At 39.7% G+C, this 23,866-nt stretch overlaps 1 protein-coding gene across 5 annotated transcripts in view; it reads left to right on the forward strand.

The window, feature by feature from the left end:
• The window catches only part of slc12a7b (solute carrier family 12 member 7b), a 74,582-nt gene that overhangs the window by 11,748 nt on the left and 38,968 nt on the right, over positions 1-23,866 (forward strand). Inside the window, exon 1 of one of the 5 annotated variants that reach the window (XM_039617256.1) lies at positions 11,783-12,156. The exons of the other annotated variants lie outside the window; for them this stretch is intronic. Within the exon in view, the coding sequence (XP_039473190.1) occupies positions 12,045-12,156 (112 nt within the window). The 5' untranslated portion in view covers positions 11,783-12,044. Of the gene's footprint in view, positions 1-11,782; positions 12,157-23,866 lie in introns of those variants that run through there. 5 annotated transcript variants of the gene reach the window in all.

A 23,866-nucleotide genomic window follows, 5' to 3' on the forward strand; every position in this document is an offset into this window, starting at 1 on the left:
CGGCTCTGCGCTACTTAATTTGGATTGGCTGTTCTTTTTTTTTTCTTTTAAGAGGACAAGAGAGATGAGGCCTATCGCAATAGTTAAATTTTTCTATCGAGAAAAAGTTATTTCGCAATACATATCGTTATCGTTCTATCGCCCAGCTCTAGTACAGATCGCCACTTTATCCATTCCATTTTGGTGTTATGTTTTGGGGAATCTATTGTTCTTCTTATATTTGCTCCCCTTGGACACATTCTGTCAGCCTTTAAGGACATCTATTTTCCCTGCTATGCAGATGATATTCAGTTGTACACCTTGTTTCACCCAAGTGAAATGTCTAAACTTCAGTTTGTTAAAGTGCCTACACACTGTTAAACCGTGGATGGCAGACAGATTTCTTTAATTAAATCAAGATAGAAAATAATTGTGTTTGCACCAGAAAGGAGACACTTGGACCTCTTGGTTGTTTGGCAAAATCTTCTGGCAATCCTTGGCATAACCTTTGATTCTGATTTTACTTTTGATGCGCATGTCAAGTCTCTGGTTCATCATCTGAGAAGTATTGCCAAACTAAGCTCTGTTGTGTCACGTGCTGAACTGGAAATGATTATTCATGAATTTGTTTCTTCATGATTGGATTACTGCAATGCACTATAAACTTGTCTTAGAAAAACATCCTTAGAACAGCTGCAATTTCTTTAAAATGCTACTGCCAGGCTTCTGACAAAATCTCCCAACTTTTCACATGTGACTCCAATCTTAATGCAGCTACACTGGCTTCTGGTTTAATTCAGAGTACAATTTAAGAGTTTTTTACTAACTTGGACAGCTTTTCAATCATAGGCAACATGCATACTCGGTGATCAAGATAAGGAACTTCTTCAGTTATGCTGTTAAGTGCCAGGAGGATTGCCGTGATTTAAACATCAGAGAAACAAAACAACTTCTGGCCAAGCGGATGGCACAAAACAGAAGAGCTAACTCGTCAGGCCAGGACTCCGCAGTCTATTTACACCTACAGGCCAGTGGACACTCTTTCAATGATGAGGATGTATGCATCCTGGACAGGGAAGAACGCTGGTTTGAGCAGGGAGTCAAGGAGGCCATTTACGTAAAATCGAGGAGGGGCCCTAAGGGTACATCTTTCACCATCTTACAATTCCCCAACTCTCTGTGAATGGTACTCATGGTCATTGATCAATAGTCCCTGATCAATGGTCAAGACAATTTGCATATAAATGATCCAGAAACTGACCTCATTTGTTCGCCAGTGGTGCTAGTTTCAGTCATTATGCAAATGTACTGTTTAAAAGGTTGGGGAAACCTGCAGTCAGCTGAGACTGAAGAAGTCACTTGGGTTAGTGATAAAACATTTCTCCTGCCAAAAAGGCTACATCCAGACGAAAAGATGTAACTTTTTGGGAAAAACATTTATGTATTTTTTAGGTGGAGGGTTTGTATGTTACAGCTATAGCTAATAATAACATGATGTGTAGAGAATGAGTGGGACAGAGTTGGTAAATGAACATCCTCAGAATGTCATTCCAGAGCTCACTTGCTGTGTGTGTGTGTGTGTGTGTGCGTGTGTACATGGGTGGGTGTGGGTGTGCACGTACGTGTGTGTGTGTGTTTGTGTGGTCGTACGTGTATGTGTGTGTGTTCATGTTCAAGAAGGCATGCACCTTTGGTGTCATGTGCTGCCCTCATCTTTATTTGGAGCCCAGCAGTCAGCACCAACTGGGCCCTGGCATCCACTATATCTGCTCCTGCTCTTGTGTGGCCTGTCTCCCTGCCCATTCAGTCTCACATATTTGTTCCACTTGCTACATCGGTCAGACAGAGGGTGTTTCAGAACACACACCCCTTTGGGTCACAGTTCAGCTCAATCAAACAGCCTTTTCATCAGGTAATTTTATTTTGAATTGGGCATTTGTCCTCAGGTCATTATCCACATTATCATAGCACTTTACAGTGCAGTTACCACCAAAGCAATAATGGAATCTTGTGCAGTTAGTAAATGTAGATGAGTGGTTAATGGGGGTCTATTGGTGTCAGTTTCAGGTGCAAATCTATACCAAATTCAAAGGCACAAAGGGTCTTGTAGAAACCCACCAAAAAACGTGATGAAGTAAAAAACAAACAAACTATAAATTCCTGCTTTGACATCACTGCAAGTTTGACCGTTTTTACCAACTAGGGTTTCTTTTTTGTTTTTAATTTTTGTCTGTTACAAAATTGAAATTAAAGATAACTTGATTAAAGACAGGCATTTCTCTTCTGTGTCAGTAGGTTGTAGCAATAGTTGTTTTAGCATGGGATGGTATGATACCAGCATACTTTTAAGGTGCACAGCTGTGGTTAAAAGTTTACATATGATCATCATATCTGCTGTACAATATAAAGCACCTTGAGGCGACTGTTGTTGTGATTCTGCGCTATATAAATAAAATTGAATTGAATTGAATTCATGTGCATGAAAAAACTTTAAAGCTTAGTAGTATATAGGGTCACCTTTTATTTCAGAGTTTTAGATGCATTTTGAAACACAAAATATTTGCTGTGTGTATGCAGACAGATTCATCACTGACAGATATTATATATCTGACCTAATCATATTAAGGTTCATTACAGTCGATCATGTGTTTGTTTCTCTTTATATCCTCTGCCTCTACCTTTGTGAGCGTAACTGATTGTGTGTCCTTTATCATCTCGTTAATTAAACTCCTGTCTTCATTGCACCTCCCTCTTCAGTATTACTTGGATTTTCTTAGCGCTCTCTCTTGCTTTGCTCTACACTCCTTCGTCATGCATTCCTGTAGATTTCCTTAGTTTTCTGCATTATCCATTTCTTGTTTTTACAACTGCCGAACTTACAACTAGTCTTTCACTTTCACTTTTCTGAAAATCATCCAATGTTACCTAGCTACTCTCTTCCCTGACACCAACTTGTATGCTCTACCACATAAAATAACGTCCACCCCATCCCTTGTCCCTCTCTGGCAACCAGAGTCCCAGTCACTGTAGTGTGGAATTCTGACTTATGAACATTATGTTTGGTGTGGTACATGTTTCATGCTGAATAGCCTTCATCATGCAGTCCTCCTTGTTTTAATTTTTTTTTTTTTGGGGGGGGCAGCTCTAACACTGCATAAATATGAGATACTAGAGGGGATCTAGCTCCTCATATTTTGTGACTTACACCAAAATCTAGATTGAGAAATCACTAAATGTGCATAGTATCTCTTAGGCAATGCACCAAACTGAAAATGGAAGTAAGCAAGTGGAACTTTTCCAGTCACCTCCAAAGCACTGCTCATACCAGTGCAGTTTGTTTTATTTCAACACACGATGAAAGTGGTCTTGTTAATAATGCTAGCAGTCTTTCAGCACCAGGAAACCACTGCTGCTGAACAGATGTGATGGGGAAAAACGACATCATGTTTTTTCCCTCTGGACATTCTCTACATTTGGGGTTGGTAGTCAGGGGGTTTTCCACCTCTTGGGTATGTGTAAACCTAAGTAAGGCATTTACTGTGAGTCATTTTGGCCTTTTTGCCTTTCCTATTATGGTAAATATTGTTGTAGAACAACATAAAGCCAAATGAGGCCCCTAGAAAGCAGTGAAGACTCAAGGTAATGACACTTAAACATATTAGCATTATTCCTTCCAGTGAAGATAAGATAAGATAAGATAACCTTTATTAGTCCCACACATGGGAAATTTGTTAAAAAAGATAAGAAAGAAAGAAACTCAGAATGAGCAGAGCTGCTGTAACAGGCTGCCGCACACGGGGGGCGCCGGAAGTTAAGTGCAATCATCCAAAATAAAGAAAATAACTTTTAAAATGACCAAATATGTATATTCAACAATAATATTAAAAACAAAAACAAAAAAACACTGCTCTATTTACTGAATAGAGCAGTTGATAAAACTTCAAAACAGAAGGGCTTTGTACAAAGCAGTGTTAAATTTCTGTCTGTGCTATTGTGTTCACCTTAGGTATATGTAAGGAGAAAATGCAGCTGGGCACAGTCAGTACAGTTACTTGGTCATGGCCTCAGTGGATATCAGATATCAGAAATGTGTAGAGAGAGACATCGCGTGAGTATCATGTTCCGCCTGTCTCTGAATTAGGAGTCCTATTATAACCTCTGTAACCCCACCCTACAGTCCAGTAAAACTCCAGGGATGAGACTGATGCAGTGCAAGCTTCAATCCTTCCAAACTCTCTCATGACATGTGCTGAGCTGTCTGCTGAAAAAAGGAACTGAGATGGCAAAAAACTTGAGTCAACTTCTGTTTTTGCTGATCTTACTCACTACCCCAAGACTTTTTTTTTCTTTCTTATTTTTTTCTAGTTATGTTTTGAGTTCTTATTATGTTACGTAGTTTGGATTTTCATCAGACTCATTATTGCAGACACATAGAATCTGATTATTAACACACTTGTATGCAGTAGTTATACTTTTGATGCTTTTATTGCAAACATATAAAGTGCAGAATTGGACAAAATTAAGCAAAATTCCTCAAAATAAAAAGTTTTCAAAACACACAGTTACAAAGTCTTTCACAGTTTGAATCGATGCATACACATACAATAATATAACAGTATCCCTTCAGTTAATAAGTTCACTCAAAACTTTTTACAAGTGTAAATTGTTTGCTATTCTGTCCCTTAAAATAAGATTTAAACACTTTCGGTCTGGAGCTGCTGGGAAAAACAGCTTTTTCCCCCCTGCATCTTTTCTTTTTAGAAATCAGTCTTGGTTTAGAGCACTGTTGGAGTGAGGTTAAGCTTTCGTGTTTATGAGAAAGTCTGGATCATTATATATCTGGGATGTCTTGATTGAGTGTTCATTTTGTAGGTCATGACACAACATTTCAGTTGCAGGCCTGTCCAACATTGGTGTTGACTATCATTCCACAGAGTAGTCAAATGAATAGACCGCAGTCATTCTCCTAGCTGCAGTTTTGTCAACTATTGCAAGGCATTCCTGCCCTGAAGTAGCAAAGCAGCCCCACACCACGATGCTCCCTCCACTGTGCTTCACAATTGGGATGAGATTCTGACTCTTGAAGCGTAATGCACATTTACTGATGCAATTTTCTTGTCCAATATTTGGCCCATACAAGCACATACAAACAAATATCAACAGTGTTTAAAAAAATGCAAAATATTAACTTAGTAATTAAAAGAAATTATTAATTTCTACCAAATTTGAAGGGCACTTCAGGATTTCTTTGCAATTTATTCCAAATTAAGTGTGTTATAATATCACTAGATAACAGTGTATTAATCGTTTTCACTTTTTTTTCTTTTTTTTTTACCTGTTTCCATAATCTTCCTAGTAACTGCTTTGATCATTTCTGCTGTTCCAAATCTCATACTGACAATGCTGGCTTATGGTTACTAGTAGCTTTAGCCCTTTTCTTTTTGTTAGCTTCTTTGAAATCTCCATGTTCAGCTGGATAAGGATGAACGTTAGCTTTGTTGCGTGGTGGTCCCTCCATGGTTTACTTTGGGAAACTTTGTGTCTTCAATGACAGTGAGAAATTTCACACTAACGACATGTTTACATGTGGCTATGAGTGTGCGAGTCAGTATTTGCCTGCATCTCTGTACGCATGTTGTGCGGACATGAAACAGACCTGCCTGTAATCAGATATTTGGGAGACTGACCAGTCCTGGTCCTGGCTGAAAACGCTGGAAATTGGCTGTTCTGTTCCCTGGCTACTGGATCAGTTCATCTCTACTAATAGATATGTAGAGGAGACTGTCATTTAGAGGAAAGGTCGGATTCCCAACACATGCTTTAGTCTCATTTAAGTGGAACTCTTGACTCCAAGTAACTTTTGGAGAGGCCTAGAGGTTCACATCCTGTATAGCCTGGACTTTGATTGCTCAAGGTTCAATAAAGACAGTAAAACAATATGACTGGTTATGTGTTCTCAGTTCATTCAGATTGTGTTTGTCTGTAATTGTAACTTGAATTAAAATGTTGTCGGTATTTAATGCAAGAATCCCAAGTAAATTTACTCTTGCAACTGTAAGATCATAGCATTTTTGTGCTATTGTTTACAGATGAACTGCATTCAATGTTATATAATTAATTAAAGGATTTTTTTTTCTTGTAGGTGTTTAGAAAATAAACTTTGATAGTACTCTTAGTACACACATAACAAAATCCACCTACCAGCAATTCTAAAGCTCACTGATTTATGGTTTTTCAGAACATTTTCTGGACTTGGAAGTTTGCACTTAGGCCAAAATAAATACTTTAAAAATGAAAGACTTTATATAGAATTGGTACCTTAACCTTCAACAGAGAGGAAAGTTTAATCTGAGGCTGTTGTACTGAATATAGTCTTTAATAGATGGATTATGAAGTTAAATAATGCAGAATGGTCTTTTCTCTTTCCTGAGAGGCAGATATTATGTGCCTTTAACTTCCTTTAACTTATCATTTTAATGCAAGTAGATTGAATTGAAGTAGATTTTTCAATATATTGTTTGCTTGCCACAAATGTGAGTTCACTTTCAGTACCAGACAAATGTCACTAAAATGTTTCAGAAGGGAACCCAAGTGGTAGACTCGCACTTTCATAATTACATTTAGGAACGTAAGAGTTCATTAGTTTGGAATTCTTACATTTCTTTTCTCCACTTGCCATTGTGGACCTGATTACATTGTGTGCAAATATATAGGGTTAGGGTTTTTGCACGTGAACACATGTTCTTTTCCTTTTTTTGTGTCTGTTGGAGGCGATGTTTTCATCAGTAATCATCTGGGAAAACAAGTGAAAATGAAGTGGTTAGAAAACAGAAGGAACTAAAAAACTGGTTTTCCACTTAACTGGAGGTTAAAAAGTAAATTCCATTTGTCTCTCTGCCATTGTGCCAGGAATTTTTATTAGTATAAATTTACATACATCACCAGGCTTTGTCTGTAACCTCTGGACTCTGTAGGTCAAAAGTGATGCACATTTGAGAGAAGGAAGTAATGGAAGGGGAGATCACGTGTGAAAAAGCATGTGATCTGAACTCACATGATATGGTAAAGAGATTCCATCTGAGCCTGCAAGACACCACAATTTCCTTTATTGACTTTTTAAAAGGGAGGGGGTATAATTTGAGGGGGGAATTAAATTTCGAACATCCCTGTATCCATACAGCACTACACGGTTTTTGCATCTCTGTGTGTCGAGTGAAGCTGTGGAACAAACTAAGTGAAGAACTGCAGCAATGTTTCAGCATGACTTGGTTTAAAAAGAGGTACAGAAATATGCAGAGGGAGGAGGTAGGGCTTTGACCGGGTGTTGTCACACACCGTTTTCACACAAGGGATGTGTGCGTGTGTATGTGTGTGTGTGGGTGGGTGCACACGTATGTTTATGTTTATTTATCTGTAAATTTGTATATCTTCATATCTTTTGATGTGTTACTGGGGTTATGAAAGCAAATAGGTGAAACAAATTTCTGATGGATAGGGCATAAACAGGAAGAAAAACTGTTTAATACTTCGTTACCAAATAGTGAGAAGGGGTGGGATTAAATAAGCTTGTTCTTCTTCCTCCTCTTTTTTTTGAACATGTAAGTTATTTATAATTATTATTATTGTTTTGTTATCCTTTTGTTTTGCTTTGTTTGTATGTGTCTCACAGTTTAACACTGTCCCGTTCAAGGATTGATGTCACAGAAAAGTTCACTTTCTCCTTTGCCCACCAGAGGGCAGTGTCATATGGGTAGATAGGCGACGTGGTAAACGTGAGATGTGTTAGTGTTACTTTTCATTATAGCTGAAATGATAACGTTTATTCATTTCAAAACACTATTTGAATTTAATTGCAGTAAAATTAAATGCAATTTTATTGAAATTGCAGAACCCAAGGTCAACCAAGTCTTAGCAAAATAAACAATAGTTTTTTGTTCTCTTTGTTGCTTTTGTATCAAATACATTTCTCTGTATTTTCCTGTATATAATGATTATACAACTTAAGGCTACCAAATATCTCTAGATTCTAATATAAAACAGAGGGTTAAAACTTGACAAAGAAGGAACTGTTAGATATGATAGCCATGAAGAAGATAAAAGCTAGGGAGTCTTGAGGCTGCACAACAGCAGGAATGATCTACATTGCTACATTGCCGAGAAGTTTGTCCTTGTGTCACTGGCCTGCACTTGGTGTATCTGTTGCAAATCCAGCGTCTTCCCATCTTCCCCTGTATATTGAATCAATCAATACATCTATTTTGGGAGTGGTAATGCGAGCCGCCAGAGAGAGTTGAACTCAGTTTAAGTGTTGTTGTTGTCAGGGCAGAAAAATTCACCACTGTCTGCAAAACCAGAAGCTTAGGCTGTGTGTATGCTCATGCAAAATGTGGTTTACCACATGCTTTTCAGTGTAATAGTAAATTGTAAAAGGTTTCTCCTCTCAAGTATAAGGGTTTTGTTGTTTTTTGGGGTTTTTTTGTTTTGTTTTTTGGGTGGGGTGGTTCAAACAATAAAGCAGGGGCACTCACCACTGTAACTTCTGAGCCATCACGCAGACTTTGTGCTGGGGTACTGACAGGGTAAAGACCAGTCAGTGTACCATCTGACTGCATTTGTGTTGTTACATGCACCGTTACTAGGGGATGTTTAAATTTCAGGGCTTGTACAGCTGGAGAAGTGGCTGAACAGGTAAACCCACATATTGGCCTGGGAAGGCCACACCCAATTAAAAAAGTTAATAATTAAGATTAGCCTCCTCAGAAACTTATATACTCAAACCAGTCATGTATGACAGGTATCTGACTTTGCACACACACAGAACCTCTTCTTGTTTTAAAACAAGGTCAAGGTGAAGTTGGTCTGTATGTCCACTAAAAATCAAACCTTTAAAAAAAACATGTTCAAAACATTACAATCATCACTATTTTACAGCAGACACAAGCCTTGGTTTAGAATATTTTGTGCAGTTGTGTATAAAAGGCACTGGAAAAAGGAGTTAATGCACATAAACGGGTAGATTAAATCCAGTTATTTTGTACACACTGAAGTGAATATCTTCATAATACTTTATCAGAATATTGTGGAGATCAAATTTAGGTTCAGACAGACTTATCAACACATTCCAGTAAGGTGATGGATATTCATGCCTTTGTATGTGTTAATTGAGGGAATGAATCATGAGTTTGTGGCACTCACTGTATACCTATGCGGGTAAGTGTAAGTGTAAGACAAATGGACTGGAAAGTTGTGATGACCAGTAAACAGCTAATGCCTGCTCTTGTTTTTTTCACCATTTTATAACAATTGATCATTTCCCTCCTAGGGGAATTTTGCTGAAGAAGTTATGTAAGACATTTCCTCCTTCATATTGTGCGTCAAATCAACCGTGAGACAGCCTGAGAACTGCTTATGTCAGAGCATTTTAGCCTACTTTCCAGCCTCCCTTATTTATTGGTGTAAATGCTCTCACAAAAAGGGACATTGTCCTCCAGGCCTGGATGCACGACTGTCCCTGAGAAAGCAGTCTGACTGTCTGGCCACTTAATCAGCAGATGCCAGTTACATCATTGCTCATTCACTGAGCAGCAAGTAGATAAGAGCTGCCTTTGTTACCTTAGAAGCACCGTAATACTTACTGTGCATTCAGGAATCAGCTATTGATCCAAGCTTCCCTTTCATGATGCAGGGAAACATTAGTAGTAGGAATGCTGGCTGCTATAGTTTAGGCTGTAGCTGCAGCTCAGAGTGATTTGCATGTAGCCTGGATCCAGCACCATATGTGCAACCACACGCCCGGAGTTATTTAATTGAAAGATGACTAGTATCTGAAGACTAGAGTAATAAATGTTTGACGATAAGGTTCTTTTTTTTTTTAATGTGACTGCTGTAGCTAAAGTTTTAGGGGTACAGCAGTCTAACTAAAAAATATTTCACTGAAGATGTTTGAGGAGTGAAGGTTTCCCAAGCTTTAAGAATGCTGTAGAAAGTCCTAGAAGGTGCTACATCCTTCCTCTGGTTCAGTGTTGAGAAGTGAGCTGTGAGCGAGTGGCATTGCTAACTGGGCATCTCTCTTTCTCTTTGATTCTCTAGCAGCATGCATGCTCTGCCTCCCTCCTTCCTGCTTTTGCAGACCACACCCTTCCCTTGACTCTATTGATCTCATGTGTCGTCACACTGGGGAAGTTACCGGAGGAGGCGGGATCTCGTTCTGGTTTCCATGTGTTCACAGTCACACTCAGCTAGTGTTATAAAACCACTGGCCATCTGCACTCATTTTTGTGGCTTCACTGTTTCTATCACATTTCCCATCACATAAGGGTGTTTGAGACCTGATAGCTAGTGTCATTCTCAGTGCAGTATTCAGAGGAAATGAATCATTAGAATTAAGGTCAAATGGGTGTGAATATGAGGCGCCCAAAACTATTTTCTTCTCCCATTTACTATTTTTCAGAAACATTATAATACTTTATTAGTCTTACAGTACCAGTCGAAAGTTTTAAATTATATTCTCTTCAATCTAATAGCACAAATAGAACAGATTAGTGAAAAAATAAAGGGAACAATGGCATGTTAAATGGGCAGAATAATGGTTCCTTATTAGCTCTGGTGCCTGAAAGCAAGACTTCTATTGCTTCACACCTGCTGGTTGAACAGGTTCAACTGTTTTTCATTTTTGTTTTTTTATACCTCCAAAAGTCTTTGATTGCCACATCCACATCTACAATTTCTGTCTGTAATTGTGATGTAAGCATGTCTTTCCTGCCTCTTGCCTTGTGTCAGGTTGGATAGAGTCTAGCTGCTGTGACTCTAGTCGGGTAAGCGGTTAAGAAAAAAGATGACCGGAATCTTGGATTCACTTTAGAATTGAAATGTAGTAACTGAGTCAGTCAGCAGCTGAACGTGCTCTTTTTATGATACAAATAAAGCAATGTCTAGAAACGTTATCTCTCCAATCCTCTACAAGTGCACACAAATGTGCTGCTTTGTTTTTCCTTTCATTCGTCTGTCCACTTGATCCCAAACCAGCTGGATAGGGTTTAAATCTAGAGACTTCTGTGTTGATTCTTTACTTTAAAAAGGCCTGTAATATGAACCTATGACCAAGATGAAGGTCTGTGTGTAGATAGGGTTTTAAAGTACTCAGCAAAAATTGGACAGGTTAGGACTAACTGTGGAGACTGCACGAAGGCTGGATGTTCTCCTGTTTCTTAATCCCTGAAAGTAGTTTCTCTGTTATATCTCAATGACCATTCAGTTTTAATTAAACTTTGGATGGTGTACAGCTCACTCTATACAGATATGATCATCTTTTTAGAAATCGGTGTGTTTCCACATGTAAGCATGTGTGGTCTTTAGGGTTATATGTTTACACAGTGTATATACATCTTCAGAACAGGATTGCTCACTGCACACTTGCTGCACATGGGGTTTAAATAACTGCATAGCAAGTGAGAAAAAATACATGTGTGTCCTACATGTGTGTGTGTGTGTGTGTGTGTGTGTGTGTGTGTGTGTGTGTGTGTGTGTGTGGCAACTTTGTACTTCCTCTTTGAACAAAGGTGATTGTTTGTGGTGGTTGTTGTGCCTGTGTGTGAGAAAAGGCTGCATTCCTGTTCAGGGAATCTGCCCTTAGGCATAGAAAGAGCTGCTATATGTGCTCTCACTCACAGATGAGCACTAATGCATGTAGTTTTTCAACCACAGTGTGTGTGTGTGTGTTCATGTGCACTGCCCCCCATGGGCGGGGCAGCACCGCTCTTCCTTATTTGGGTAGTTGGTGCGGAGGGGGTCGGGGTCACATGGGTGGACAGCAGAATCCTAGCGATAGGAACAAAAACTCAGAAGCAAGACTCAGCGTCCTGCCCATGAGGGTAAAGTGCACCAGGGAAGTTGGTCTGAACAACAGAAAGCAAACAACGGAGAACAGTAGGAAGAAAGAGAAGAAGAGTGACAGTTGTTGGACAGAAATAGGAAAAGATTCAACAGAACAGAGGGGGAGGAGGAGGGCTGGGGGAGATAAGAGTGTGACAAACAGGAGACACTGAGAGGAAGCACAGGGTATAAAAATGCCCACCAACTTCACCGTGGTGCCGGTGAAGGACGGCACCAGAAAGGCAAAAGAGGGGAACGAGCAAAATGATGTGCTGAAAGAGGAGGAGGAAGAGGACGCCACCACAGGTGAGATCACATGTTTTATTTCTCTGTGCCAGGTGGGCGACTCGTGGCAATAAGATCAAATTTACGAGCGAGGCTCAGACGTTGGAACACATCTTTATCCTTCTGTCGAAACGGTACAGAGGAAACAGCTCTGGAAAATTCCAGGCTTTGCTTACAGTGTCCAATGGAAGCTGATAATTTGGCTTTATTGCGAGGTTTTTTTTCTGAAAACCTGTTTACAGCTGTGTGTGGGCAGATAATGTGAAGAGATGATTGGGTTTTGAGCAAAGGCTTGCTCGTTTTCCAGCAGCTGCGTGAGACGCCGGCTTCCCTCACACGATACTGCCACTCATGGGAGTTTGACATGAATGTGGTTTTTCCTTCTGCCAGAGTCCCTCCTATTTTCTTCCTTTTTTTCCTTTTGTTTCACTCCTCAACTGATGGTTTTTAGCCAGAAGCCCTGAACATAATGAGTTAATTGTTCTTTGATTTAGTTTAACTTTAACTTTAGTGTTGGTAACAATTGCAGGGAGAGCAGAGCTTCAGTGACTTCAGCATCTGCTGACTTCTCTCTGTTGGTTACATTGATGTGCAAACTCCTACATGAGTCATGGCTGAAGACCTCACAGTGAACTCCTTGGTGTTAGAAACAACAGGATAACAGAACTTTTACACAATGCCCTGACGCCCAGGCATGACACACATTTCCTAGTGCAGGACCAAGACAGAACAATCAAGAACTTAAATAACACTTTATTAAACATTAAGTGCAAGCCAGCATATATGTGCCATTTAAATTTGCACATGAGAAAACCAGGAACATACTGTAATATTAAAGATCTGGTGTCAGAACAAAATGTTTCCTTTTCCTCCTTCTGCAACCTGCCTGTGTGCAACACCTCAGAACAATATGCAGAGGTCATGAAGTGCATATTTAACAAACTCCTCTCTGACAATCCATGTTTTTGTTTTTGGGAGTTTCTTTTTCAGGCTCTTTTTGCCGGTTAAGTTGTTGCTTTTACAGCGCTTCACATGGTGCTAAGCAAATCTGTTCCCGGTGTTTAATTTCTGTTGTGGAGCTGCAATTATGGCTGCATGCTGGGTGAGATTTTACAGACTGTGGGAGAGAGAATGCTGTTTCATTGTGAGGCTTATACGGGCTCTTGTATCACTTTAGTTTCTCCTGTGCTGGTCTATGTGTATGCAAATCAGCTGTTACTGACAATGGCTGCAGAGTGACAGCGTTGCTCGGTGAACAGGGGATAGCAAGTCAGAGAGATCTCACACTTGATCTAAAACCACAAAATTATAACTTGGCTCGTGGAAACATCAAGGCCACGCATGTTCCTTTGTTTGCATTGTTTTGAAGTCCAGCCTGCTCAAAGCCACAGGTCCTTTAAAAAAGGCTGAATCATTCCATGAGTCAAACTGTACACACATTCTTAGCCGTGTGATTTGTTGAGAACATGATAGTGACCGTATGGCTAAATAACACCAGCAGACTCCAGACTTTAAAGGCGAGACATATTGAAGGTGTTTCCTTTCAATGATTTGTTAGGGATGGGCCTCAGTAGCATAGCTGATGTCGGCTCATAAACATATAGTGTGTAAGGAGGACAAAGTAAAATAGCAGTCACTGTTATTGATTATGTTGCTGGCCCGCTTCCCGTTGACTTAGTCGGGGGAGGTGAGACCCCACCCCCATGCTGCAATGTCCTGGGCTCAAGTTTTTCTCATTCACTCTGAATTCTCTATTTGTTCTCTTCTCCCTCTCTCTTTCTTTATGTTCCCATCTCCTATTCCCTCCTGGAATTATAGTTTTACTTGTAAACAAACAATTCAGAGGCATGCTTCTTATACACGCACTGGGCACTGAAAACGTAAAGGAAATACTTCACAGAAGTGGGTTTAGTCTTGTGTCAGAGTCAAATGGAAGCGTTTCAGTCCTCCCAGGTGAAGCTAACTAATGCAAATGTAGCCAAAGTGAACCAGCTTAACCTCCTTTAGGCCTTAGTAAGGAGGTACAATCTTTACATCTTGTAGTTGCAATTAAGCTTTCCTTAGAAGACACAAGATTTATTTATTTTTAAAGGCACGACTTGACATACCTGTACAGCAATAATATTCTGACCTATTCAGTATTAACCGAGTCTCTTGTGTGCTTCCACATGTTGAAGCACAATTGTTATAAAGGCAATTGAGTCTTGCCCTTATAACATTCTTCTGTTCATTTAATTGTTTTTGCACAGGAGACGTTAGCATGTGGGATTGGATTTAACTAAAGTCTCTGTTTGGCCCAAGCACCAACCCCTGGACCTGAATAATGAAGCCACTGTGGAGGTGCCAAAAAGTGCATTCTCCCTTGTGGCCAGTTAGCCTCCCCAGATTCCCATGTTAAAATGTCTGTGGGGGAAAGTTTGCCCCTCCACAACAGCTGTATGGGGGGTGAACTTTTTTTGTAAGTTCTGCTTTTGGATCCAGTTAATGATTAAAGTTGGGGGCTTGGCTGCTTCAGCTCCTGAATCAAACCATGAAATTCTCCGTGCTGCTGCCTTCTCATGAGAATGAGATAAACCTGAAGTCCATCAGATAAACCTAAGGTCTCTTTGAGGACGATTTTCCACAAAAATGTAGCGCGTTCGGTGTGTGTATATACAAGTTAAATGACTGAACCTTCCGACTGCTTTTTGTTTGGTGTGTAAATGCCTTTATTCAAATCGCAGACTCCAAAAATAATTGGTGATGTGATTGTGGCTATATCCTGAGTATTGTAACCAATTTATCATAGTTTTAAAAACATCTGTCTGTCTTAAAAAACCTTACTGTACTATTTATTTTTCAGTGGTGATATTTTTTTTAAATTATAATGTCATCTAGAACAAGCGAATTAGGTAGATTTTAGGATCTGTTATGAGATTTAGATTACAGTGCATCATGCTGGAAAGGTCTTATAACTTAGATGAATCAGTCACAGGTACATGTATGTAACTTTCTCTGCTGAACAGGTTATACAGTTTTGAACAGAACACAGCGTTCCAGAAGGGAATGAGCTCAGGCTCTGTGGGAGTGGGTGGAGTGGGAATCTGAGTGGGTGTATGTAATAGTCAAGTATTCTGTGGGAGTTGAGCGGTGTGGCTTTGTAGTGAAATCCAGACCTCAGTTTTCGTTATGCTAAGTTGGGTTATCAGATTCGGGACAAACCCCCACCTTGTGATTAAATAACAGAGTGGATGTGGCTCATGGCTTCAACAGTAATAGTAGTAAAAGTGCAAGTAGTGGGTGTTTGGACCCAGTGTTAAATCACTTGCTTCCAAAGCTGGTATGGTAAAATCCAGCCTTACTTCTGTTTTGTTCAAACTGAAGCTAAACAGGTGATTATACCAAATGCCTGGGGTTACTGCCTCTGTCCGTTGGTCTGCTTGCCCATCTGTCCCAGACATATGTTTCCTGTTTATTTCCAAGCAGGTCTGGTTCTTTTTAAAGCTGTACGTGGCAGTCTGTATTTTTGTCTCTAATTATATTGTTAACTCTTTAATTTGCCATGCTTGCATACTACCTATATTGCTAGCTGCACTGGAAGCAGCACATATAATATGCTTTACAGAGACTCTCAAACAAGTACATTGTAATGAATGAGTGATGCAGTTGGAATAGTTGTATCTTAAGCCACTTTAAGACATGCACCATAGCCCTAAAATCTTTTAGATATTATCGGACACAGGCATGTGTGAGGACAAAATGTCCAGTGCATGTAATGTCCATTTGCAGTGATTTTGGCACAGCACAAGCAAAATGATCAGATTTTACTAACAGTCTAATCTGATGATGTGTTCTGAATTTTTAACCACAGCCTGTTAAATGCAGAACATTACAGTGCTGTCGTAAAAGCTGCTTCTTGACAAATTGTTCTACAGAGTGGACCATTTGTATGGATACAACTTAATAACATGGGAATGGTTGGTGATATTAAAGTCCTGTTTGTGGCACATTAGTATATGTGAGGGGACAAACTCCTCAAGATGGGTGGTGACCATGGTGGCCATTTAGAAGTCGGCCATCTTGGATCCAACTTTTGTTTTTTCAATAGGAAGAGGGCCATGTGACACATCAAACTTATTGGTAATGTCACAAGAAAAACAATGGTGTGCTTTGTTTCAACGTAACTTTATTCTTTCGTGAGTTATTTACAAGTTTCTGACCACTTATAAAATGTGTTCAATGTGCTGCCCATTGTGTTGGATTGTCAATGCAACCCTCTTCTCCCACTCTTCACACACTGATAGCAACACCGCAGGAGAAATGCCAGCACAGGCATCCAGTATCCGTAGTTTTAGGTGCTGCACATCTCGTATCTTCACACCATAGACAATAGGGCTGCACAATTAATCGTTAGAAAATCGCGATCTCAATTCATACTTATGTGCGATCTCATTTCCAAATGACAACGATTAAAAAAAAAAAAGAAAGAAAGATGACGATTGTACCGCATTTTGATCCGGGACATAATCTGCATGAAAACAAGCGCTCACTCTTCCTGCTCAACAAATGACAAGGGCGGAGCCTTATACCACGTAATACCGAAGCCAGCTGGCAGGGACTAAAACAACGGAGAGCGCTCCTCATTGTAATACTACAATGTCATCTCTTATGTGATCTCTGTTTTTCCTAACAGTATGTCTAAAATGTGATAAATAAAGTTTATTTAAAAAAACAAAAAAACAAAACAATGGAGAGCACATGAGAGATGATGTAGCTGTAAAGGCCAAGAAAGTGACAGGAGAAAATCCGTCCCGGTCAACCACCCAAACATCAATAACGGGAACCTTATACAGCGCTTCCCCATACCTGTCGAACTCCCGCAGGCACAAAGAAATTACAGAGGCTATCACTTATCACCTGGCTAAAGATATGGCTCTCATCAACACTGTGCAAAACGAGGAATTTAGGAAAATGATCAACACCCTAGACCAGGGGTCCCCAATCCCAGTCCACGAGGGCCGGTGTCCCTGCAGGTTTTAGATGTGTCCTTGATCCATCACAGCTGATTTAAATGGATAAATTACCTTCTCAACATGTCTTGAAGTTCTCCAGAGGCCTGGTAATGAACTAATCATGTGATTCAGGTGTGCTGTCCCAAGGTGAGATCTAAAACCTGCAGGGACACCGGCCCTCGTGGACTGGGATTGGGGACCCCTGCCCTAGACAAACGCTACACAGTGCTGTCCCGCAACTATTTTTCAAATGTTGCACTACCTGCTCTATACACGCAGTGTCGAGCAACGGTGGAGACGGAATTACAAGCAGTACAACATTTTGCGGCAACGACAAAATGTGAGACATTTATTGTTTTTATGTTCATTTATTGTTTTTATGTTCAGTCTCAACTGTTACGAAGTTGATGTGCAGTTAATAAGTGCAATAGATATTTATACTGGAAAAGAAAATCGTGAGAGAATCGTGATCTCAATTCTAAGCAAATAAATCGTGATTCTCATTTTATGCAAAATCGTGCAGCCCTAATAGACAATTGCCTTCAGATGACCCCAAAGATAAAAGTCTAAGGGGGTCAGATTGGGAGACCTTGGGGGCCATTCAACTGGCCCACTACAACCAATCCACTTTCCAGGAAACTGTTCATCTAGGAATGCTTGGACCTGGCACCCATAATGTGGTGGTGCACCATCTTGCTGGAAAAACTCAGGGAACGTGCCAGCTTCAGTGCATAAAGAGGGAAACACATCATCATGTAGCAATTTCAAATATCCAGTGGCCTTGAGGTTTCCATTGATGAAGAATGGACCCACTATCGTTGTACCCCATATACCACACCAAACCATCACTTTTGTTGTGCCAACAGTCTTGGAGGGATCCATGCAGTGTGGGTTAGTGTCAGACCAATAGCGGTGGTTTTGTTTGTTAACTTCACCATTCACATAAAAGTTTGCCTCATCACTGAACAAAATCTTCTGTGTGAACTGAGGGTCCTGTTCCAATTTTTGTTTTGCCCATTCTGCAAATTCTGTGCGCCGATCTGGGTCATCCTCGTTGAGATGCTGCAGTAGCTGGAGTTTGTAAGGGTTCCATTTGTGAGTAGCTAAGATCCGCCGAAGGGATGTTCGACTAATGCCACTCTCCAGTGACATGCGGCGAGTGCTACGCTGTGGGCTCTTGCTGAATGAAGCTAGGACAGCCACTGAAGTTTCTTCATTAGTGACAGTTTTCTTGCGTCCACATTTTGGCAAATCCAACACTGAACCACTTTCACGAAACTTAGCAAGCAGTTTGCTAACTGTAGCATGGGAGATGGGTGGTCTCGTAGGGTGTCTTGCATTGAAATCTGCTGCAATGACCCGGTTACTGCGTTCACCAGATATCAACACGATTTCGATCTGCTCCTCACGTGTTAACCTCTTCGACATGTCAATGGCTGTGAACAAAGAGAAACTTGTAAATAACTCACGAAAGAATAAAGTTACGTTGAAACCAAGCACACCCTTGTTTTTCTTGTGACATTACCAATAAGTTTGATGTGTCACATGGCCCTCTTCCTATTGAAAAAACAAAAGTTGGATCCAAGATGGCCGACTTCTAAATGGCCACCATGGTCACCACCCATCTTGAGGAGTTTGTGCCCTCATATATACTAATGTGCCACAAACAGGACTTTAATATCACCAACCATTCCCATGTTATTACGGTGTATCCATATAAATGGCCCACCCTGTAGTTTAATACAAGTTTGATAAATCAAGAATAGGATTGAGGTATGTTTAAAGATGTCTGTTGTTGTATTCCCAGCCTTTAGGATTATCATAAATTCATTTGAGATTAATTGAGATAAATAATTGATGGAGGGAATTTTATTTTGGTCATAGAAATCCTAAATAATAAATTGGAAAAGCGGTGAACATACTGTATAAAGATGGTAAGATGTATTTCATTTTAATGGCTATGGGGCAAGTTAGCATGATGCTGCAATGACAGAGTGATAAGTGCTCTAATTTATAAAGCAGGATGCAGCCAGTTTATTTCAACAATAATCTTTATTCTACCAAGAGCAGCACAGATTAGCGGCTCAAAATTAGCAAACCCGATAAAGGAGCACTATATAAATAATACAGTGTAAGCACATGTAGTAGGTATATTTAAGTATATTTAAGGCCTAGATTATACTGTTACGGATGGGAATATTTATGTTACTTGGACCTGAGCAAACTCTAGCAAACTTGTGAATGCTTAAAATATAATCCCAATTTAGGAGTAAGGCGGTTCTGGTTAAACTCAACTTCCATTGAGGCTTAAGGAGAATCAGGGGAACTTTTCTTTTAAAAATTTCTGGAGACTATTTGAGATCTACAGGACTGAGATTCTGGGTTATTTCACACCTGTAGTTTTTAGTCCGTTTAAATCAACCTCAGGTTCGTCTCCCTGCGTGGTGTTGTTCATTTGTGCAGATGTGAACACAGTAATTGGAGTCGGGTGCAGACCAAAACATCCACACTGAGATGCTTTGGAAGAGGCGATCTCGGTGCAGTTCCAAATGAATTCCACCGTGATTCACTTGTAGTGTTATGTTATCCGACCTTAATCCGAACCAACTACCGAACCAACTATGTTGTAAGTTTGAGCTAAAAAACTTCCCATAGCCATGTATGTTTTGTATTCTGGGATGCTGCAAGGTACTATGGATGTATGAAGGTCTAAATCGGCTAACAGCTAGCCATTAAATGAACGCAAATTCTCCGTGTTCTCCAATCCAATGAGCGGACTGAATGTTCTCAGGTGGTTTGTGGTGACATGTTTTGGGTTTGTTGGAGCTGGAATTGTTCTCTGTGTGAAAACAAACCAAACAACAGGAAAAAGCTAAAAGTTTACAAACTCATCAACTGATTTGAACCAGAGTAAATGAACTAGGCTATACTCCTGAAAACACCTGACTTCATCGTGGGATATTGCTGCTCACCCACAAGCCTGGTTCTCTTGGATGTTTTTTTCCTATTAAAAGGGACTTTTGTCTTCCTACTGTTGCCATGTGCTTGCTGATTGTTGGGGTTTTCTCTCTGTTATTGTACGGTCTTTACCTTACAGTATAAATCATCTTGAGGAGACTGTTGCAGTAGGTTTGTGCTATATAAATTGAATTGAACTGAAAAGTGACAATTCACTTCCAGTACGTTCTGCTCCCTTTCATCAAAAATGCCAGTGTTACTAAGGAGCAGAATTATTTTGGGCCCTGCTCTAAACACTCTGGGTGTTCCTTTTTCTCCTAAAAACTTGACTGTATGTTTTCCCACTCGTTCCTGTTTGTATGACCTGCATGAAACAACACAGTAAGAGGACGCAATGATGTAAGGTGGTTGTAAGAAGCTCGACGTGTAGTCTGTCTTCTGTAAATTGTAGTTTAAACATGGCAGACAACCAGCGTAATGTTTTTAAGGAGTCTAGTGTAAGTGCGGTCAGATTATCAGCACACTGCATTTCTCTTTTCCTAAGGTGATTTTCTTTTCTTCTTTCTTCTCTAATGTGGCAGGAACACACCTGGTTCTGCTCTCATTTTGGAAACTGTACATTACTATAGTGCAAAGTGTGCATACAGCTAAACTACACAGTGTTGCTCAACTCGCTGCAGTATGTATGTCTTTGCCCCATGACTTTGTCCTGATGTCCCCATCAAAACAGCCAGTCACTGTTTACACACTGTATGCATTTCCACCCTAAATGTGGTGATGAAAAAAAAATCGTAAAAACAAATCACTTGACAATAGAAACTGTTATGATTGGTTTCTTGGAAATACCTCCACCTTAAAGGCGGTTTGGGAATACTTTCTGAAGCATCCGTAGACTATCACTCACGAGCAGCTGTTTAATATAAACAACTTTATCCTCAAATTCCACTTTAATTCCTGGATACAGACTTTTTTTTGTCAGAGTGGACTTTGTGTTGTGTGCTGAACTCTGTGGTGTGATATTGTAATGGGCGTGTGATGAATTAGAGAAAAAATGTATAGAAAAATGGAAGAATTGACATTTATAGATGAATATGTATAAGCTATTCAAAGTTTACTGATTTTTATCCAAATGTGTCGAAGTGAGGGAAACAATAGCATGTTTTCTGTGCATATACTCAAGACAATGTTGACATTAAACATAATGACTTAAAAGAATCCATTTGGGCCATATATATGAAGAAAAATACCCTACATAAGACACACATGCAACATTATGACCAAAGGACACATCTAATGACATTGTCTGCAATAGGAGAGCTTCCGTAGCTCTTTTGGGTATATGAAAGAATGAACCACTAATATATGTTCATTCTTTTATGTATGTTGGGCACTTGAGAAAAAACTGAAAATTTCATTCTGCTGATTGATTGTCCAGACAGTCCTACTCTCCGACTACTGCCCTCCATTTCCTGCTCAAAGATCTTGTCCTCACCAGTTCTCTACTGTAAATGTGGCATCTCAGATAAGTCCTTAACTAATAAGCACGCACAAGTTAAATGCCTATTTTCTTCTCTATCTACTTTTGCTATCAGCTGTAGTAGCTTTTCTTTGCATAAGGCTGGGGTGGGGAACTCCAGGCCTCAAAGGCCTGCAGTTTTTAGATGTCACCCTGGATCAATACACCTGATTTAAACGATTAGTTCATTACCAGGCCTCTGGAGAACTTCAAGATAGGTCGAGGATGTAATTTAGCCATATAAATCAGCTGTGTTGGATCAAGGAAACATCTAAAACCTGCAGGACACCGCTCCTTGAGGCCTGGAGTTCCCTACCCCTGGCATAACTGCTTACCCTTCGCAAACATGGTACATGGTCCTCACAGTTGAAGTTAATCAGTGTCTGTTTTACCCAGTAAGATAAAGCTATCTCACTTCAGTTATGTCAGTTATGAGATTGTCAAGCACACCAATACTGTCACTAAAGCCTGTCATCAATGTTGCCATAAGACAGAGTCAGTCTCCTGTCAGTCTGGGATTGAATCAGGTTAGGTTGGCAATTGCATGCAGTTTGTTTCTGAAAATACAGCAATTAACTGTAAGAAAAGCACATATCTGTTGTTGTTTACATAAACGGTTTTGTAGGAATATAACCAGAGTACAGCTACTTGAGTTGTGCTCATTAACAATGCCATCACACTACATGAGTCTACCTGTCTGCATTTATAACTGTTATTTGCAAATCTTTAATATCTTTGAGAGTGACTGCAGGTAGTGCCAGTTGGACTGCAACTGTTTGCAGAATGGTTGCTCTATTTTTAGGTAGATTTATTGAGCATTCTGTTGGATTTTATTTATTTATTTTTGGTTGAGATGATTTAATGTAAGTTTATTCAGATGCTATGACCCCTGCTGTTCATATTCCCATAGAATTTTAATTTATTTTATGAAATAAATAAACACCCTTAATGAATTCCTCCAGCTACTTATCGGTGTGTCATGTTTACAACCATTACACTGCTCTTACAGTGACGTCCAACCAAAAAGTAAACTTTATATGATGTTTAAATCCAGTATTTACCGACTTTTTTGGGTTTATTTTTCCAACCAATCTACGCTTTGGCACATGTTTACTGGCAAACCATTTTTCATGTGCTTATGTTCTGCAGATTATGGGTGTGCCACTGCTGTGACTTTTGTGTTCTAAGCACAAACAGACCGATAAACATGAAAGGAATGCTTTGGTAAAGGTCTGGTTAGAATCCAGCCACATTTGAACTGCTCCCAGAGTGCTCCTGCTTGGGCGTGTGGGTTACTCACAATCACTATTAAGTAATTTTGGGACACTGCTATTGATTTGACATTGTTTCCATTATCAAATGCATTAGGCAGCCGCAAACTGTCTGCTTTTCTGTTAGTATCAGCGTGGAGTAAGTCTCTACTGATTTTACAAGGACTAATTGTTTCATTACTAACTGTTTACCAGATACATGGTGGAAACAAACCAAGAATTATTTGAAGTGGCAAACTGAAGTAATAAAAGTGGGCTTCCATTTTTTATTTAAAATATTGCAAAGCCTAAAAACATTTGGTAACCACATAAAAGATGTGCGTGTGTGTTTGTGTTAGACATTACGTGAAAGGTGCCTACTTGTGTACTTTTAAAGATACAGTTTCTCTGTGTTGATGATGTAGCATCACCTTCCTTGCAAGTAATGTATGCTCACCAAACACATTTTGCATTAATAGATAGATAAAATATCCTTTCATATTAACAGCATTTTGTTGTAATATCAGTTGAAATATGTACCATTATCCCTCATATTGAACATTCTCATTCTAGGAACCAGATGTTGGCAGTAGAACAGCCATTTAATATTCTTGTAAATCGCCTTGGTTACATTTAAAGCAGACTTAGGAGGATATTAGAGAGGATTTTGTGGCACTAGATGAAATCACAGAATGTATCTTATCAACTGCATTTACAGTTTCTCATGTAGAAAGGCAGTGTGTATGCATCCACCTGCAAGCACATGCCGTTTGCTTCAAATTGTGAGACAGTGACACCATCTGGAGATGAGTGGACTTTAATCATTTGTACCTTTCATCAGGACAGGACGGTTGGCACAGACTACAGGGACTGCAGAATTATTAGGCAAATGAGTATTATGTCCACATCATCCTCTTCATGCATGTTGTCTTACTCCAAGCTGTATAGGCTCGAAAGCCTACTACCAATTAAGCATATTAGGTGATGTGCATCTCTGTAATGAGAAGGGGTGTGGT

The sequence above is a fragment of the Oreochromis aureus genome, linkage group 9 (assembly GCF_013358895.1).
Source record: "Oreochromis aureus strain Israel breed Guangdong linkage group 9, ZZ_aureus, whole genome shotgun sequence".
NCBI lineage: Eukaryota > Metazoa > Chordata > Actinopteri > Cichliformes > Cichlidae > Oreochromis > Oreochromis aureus.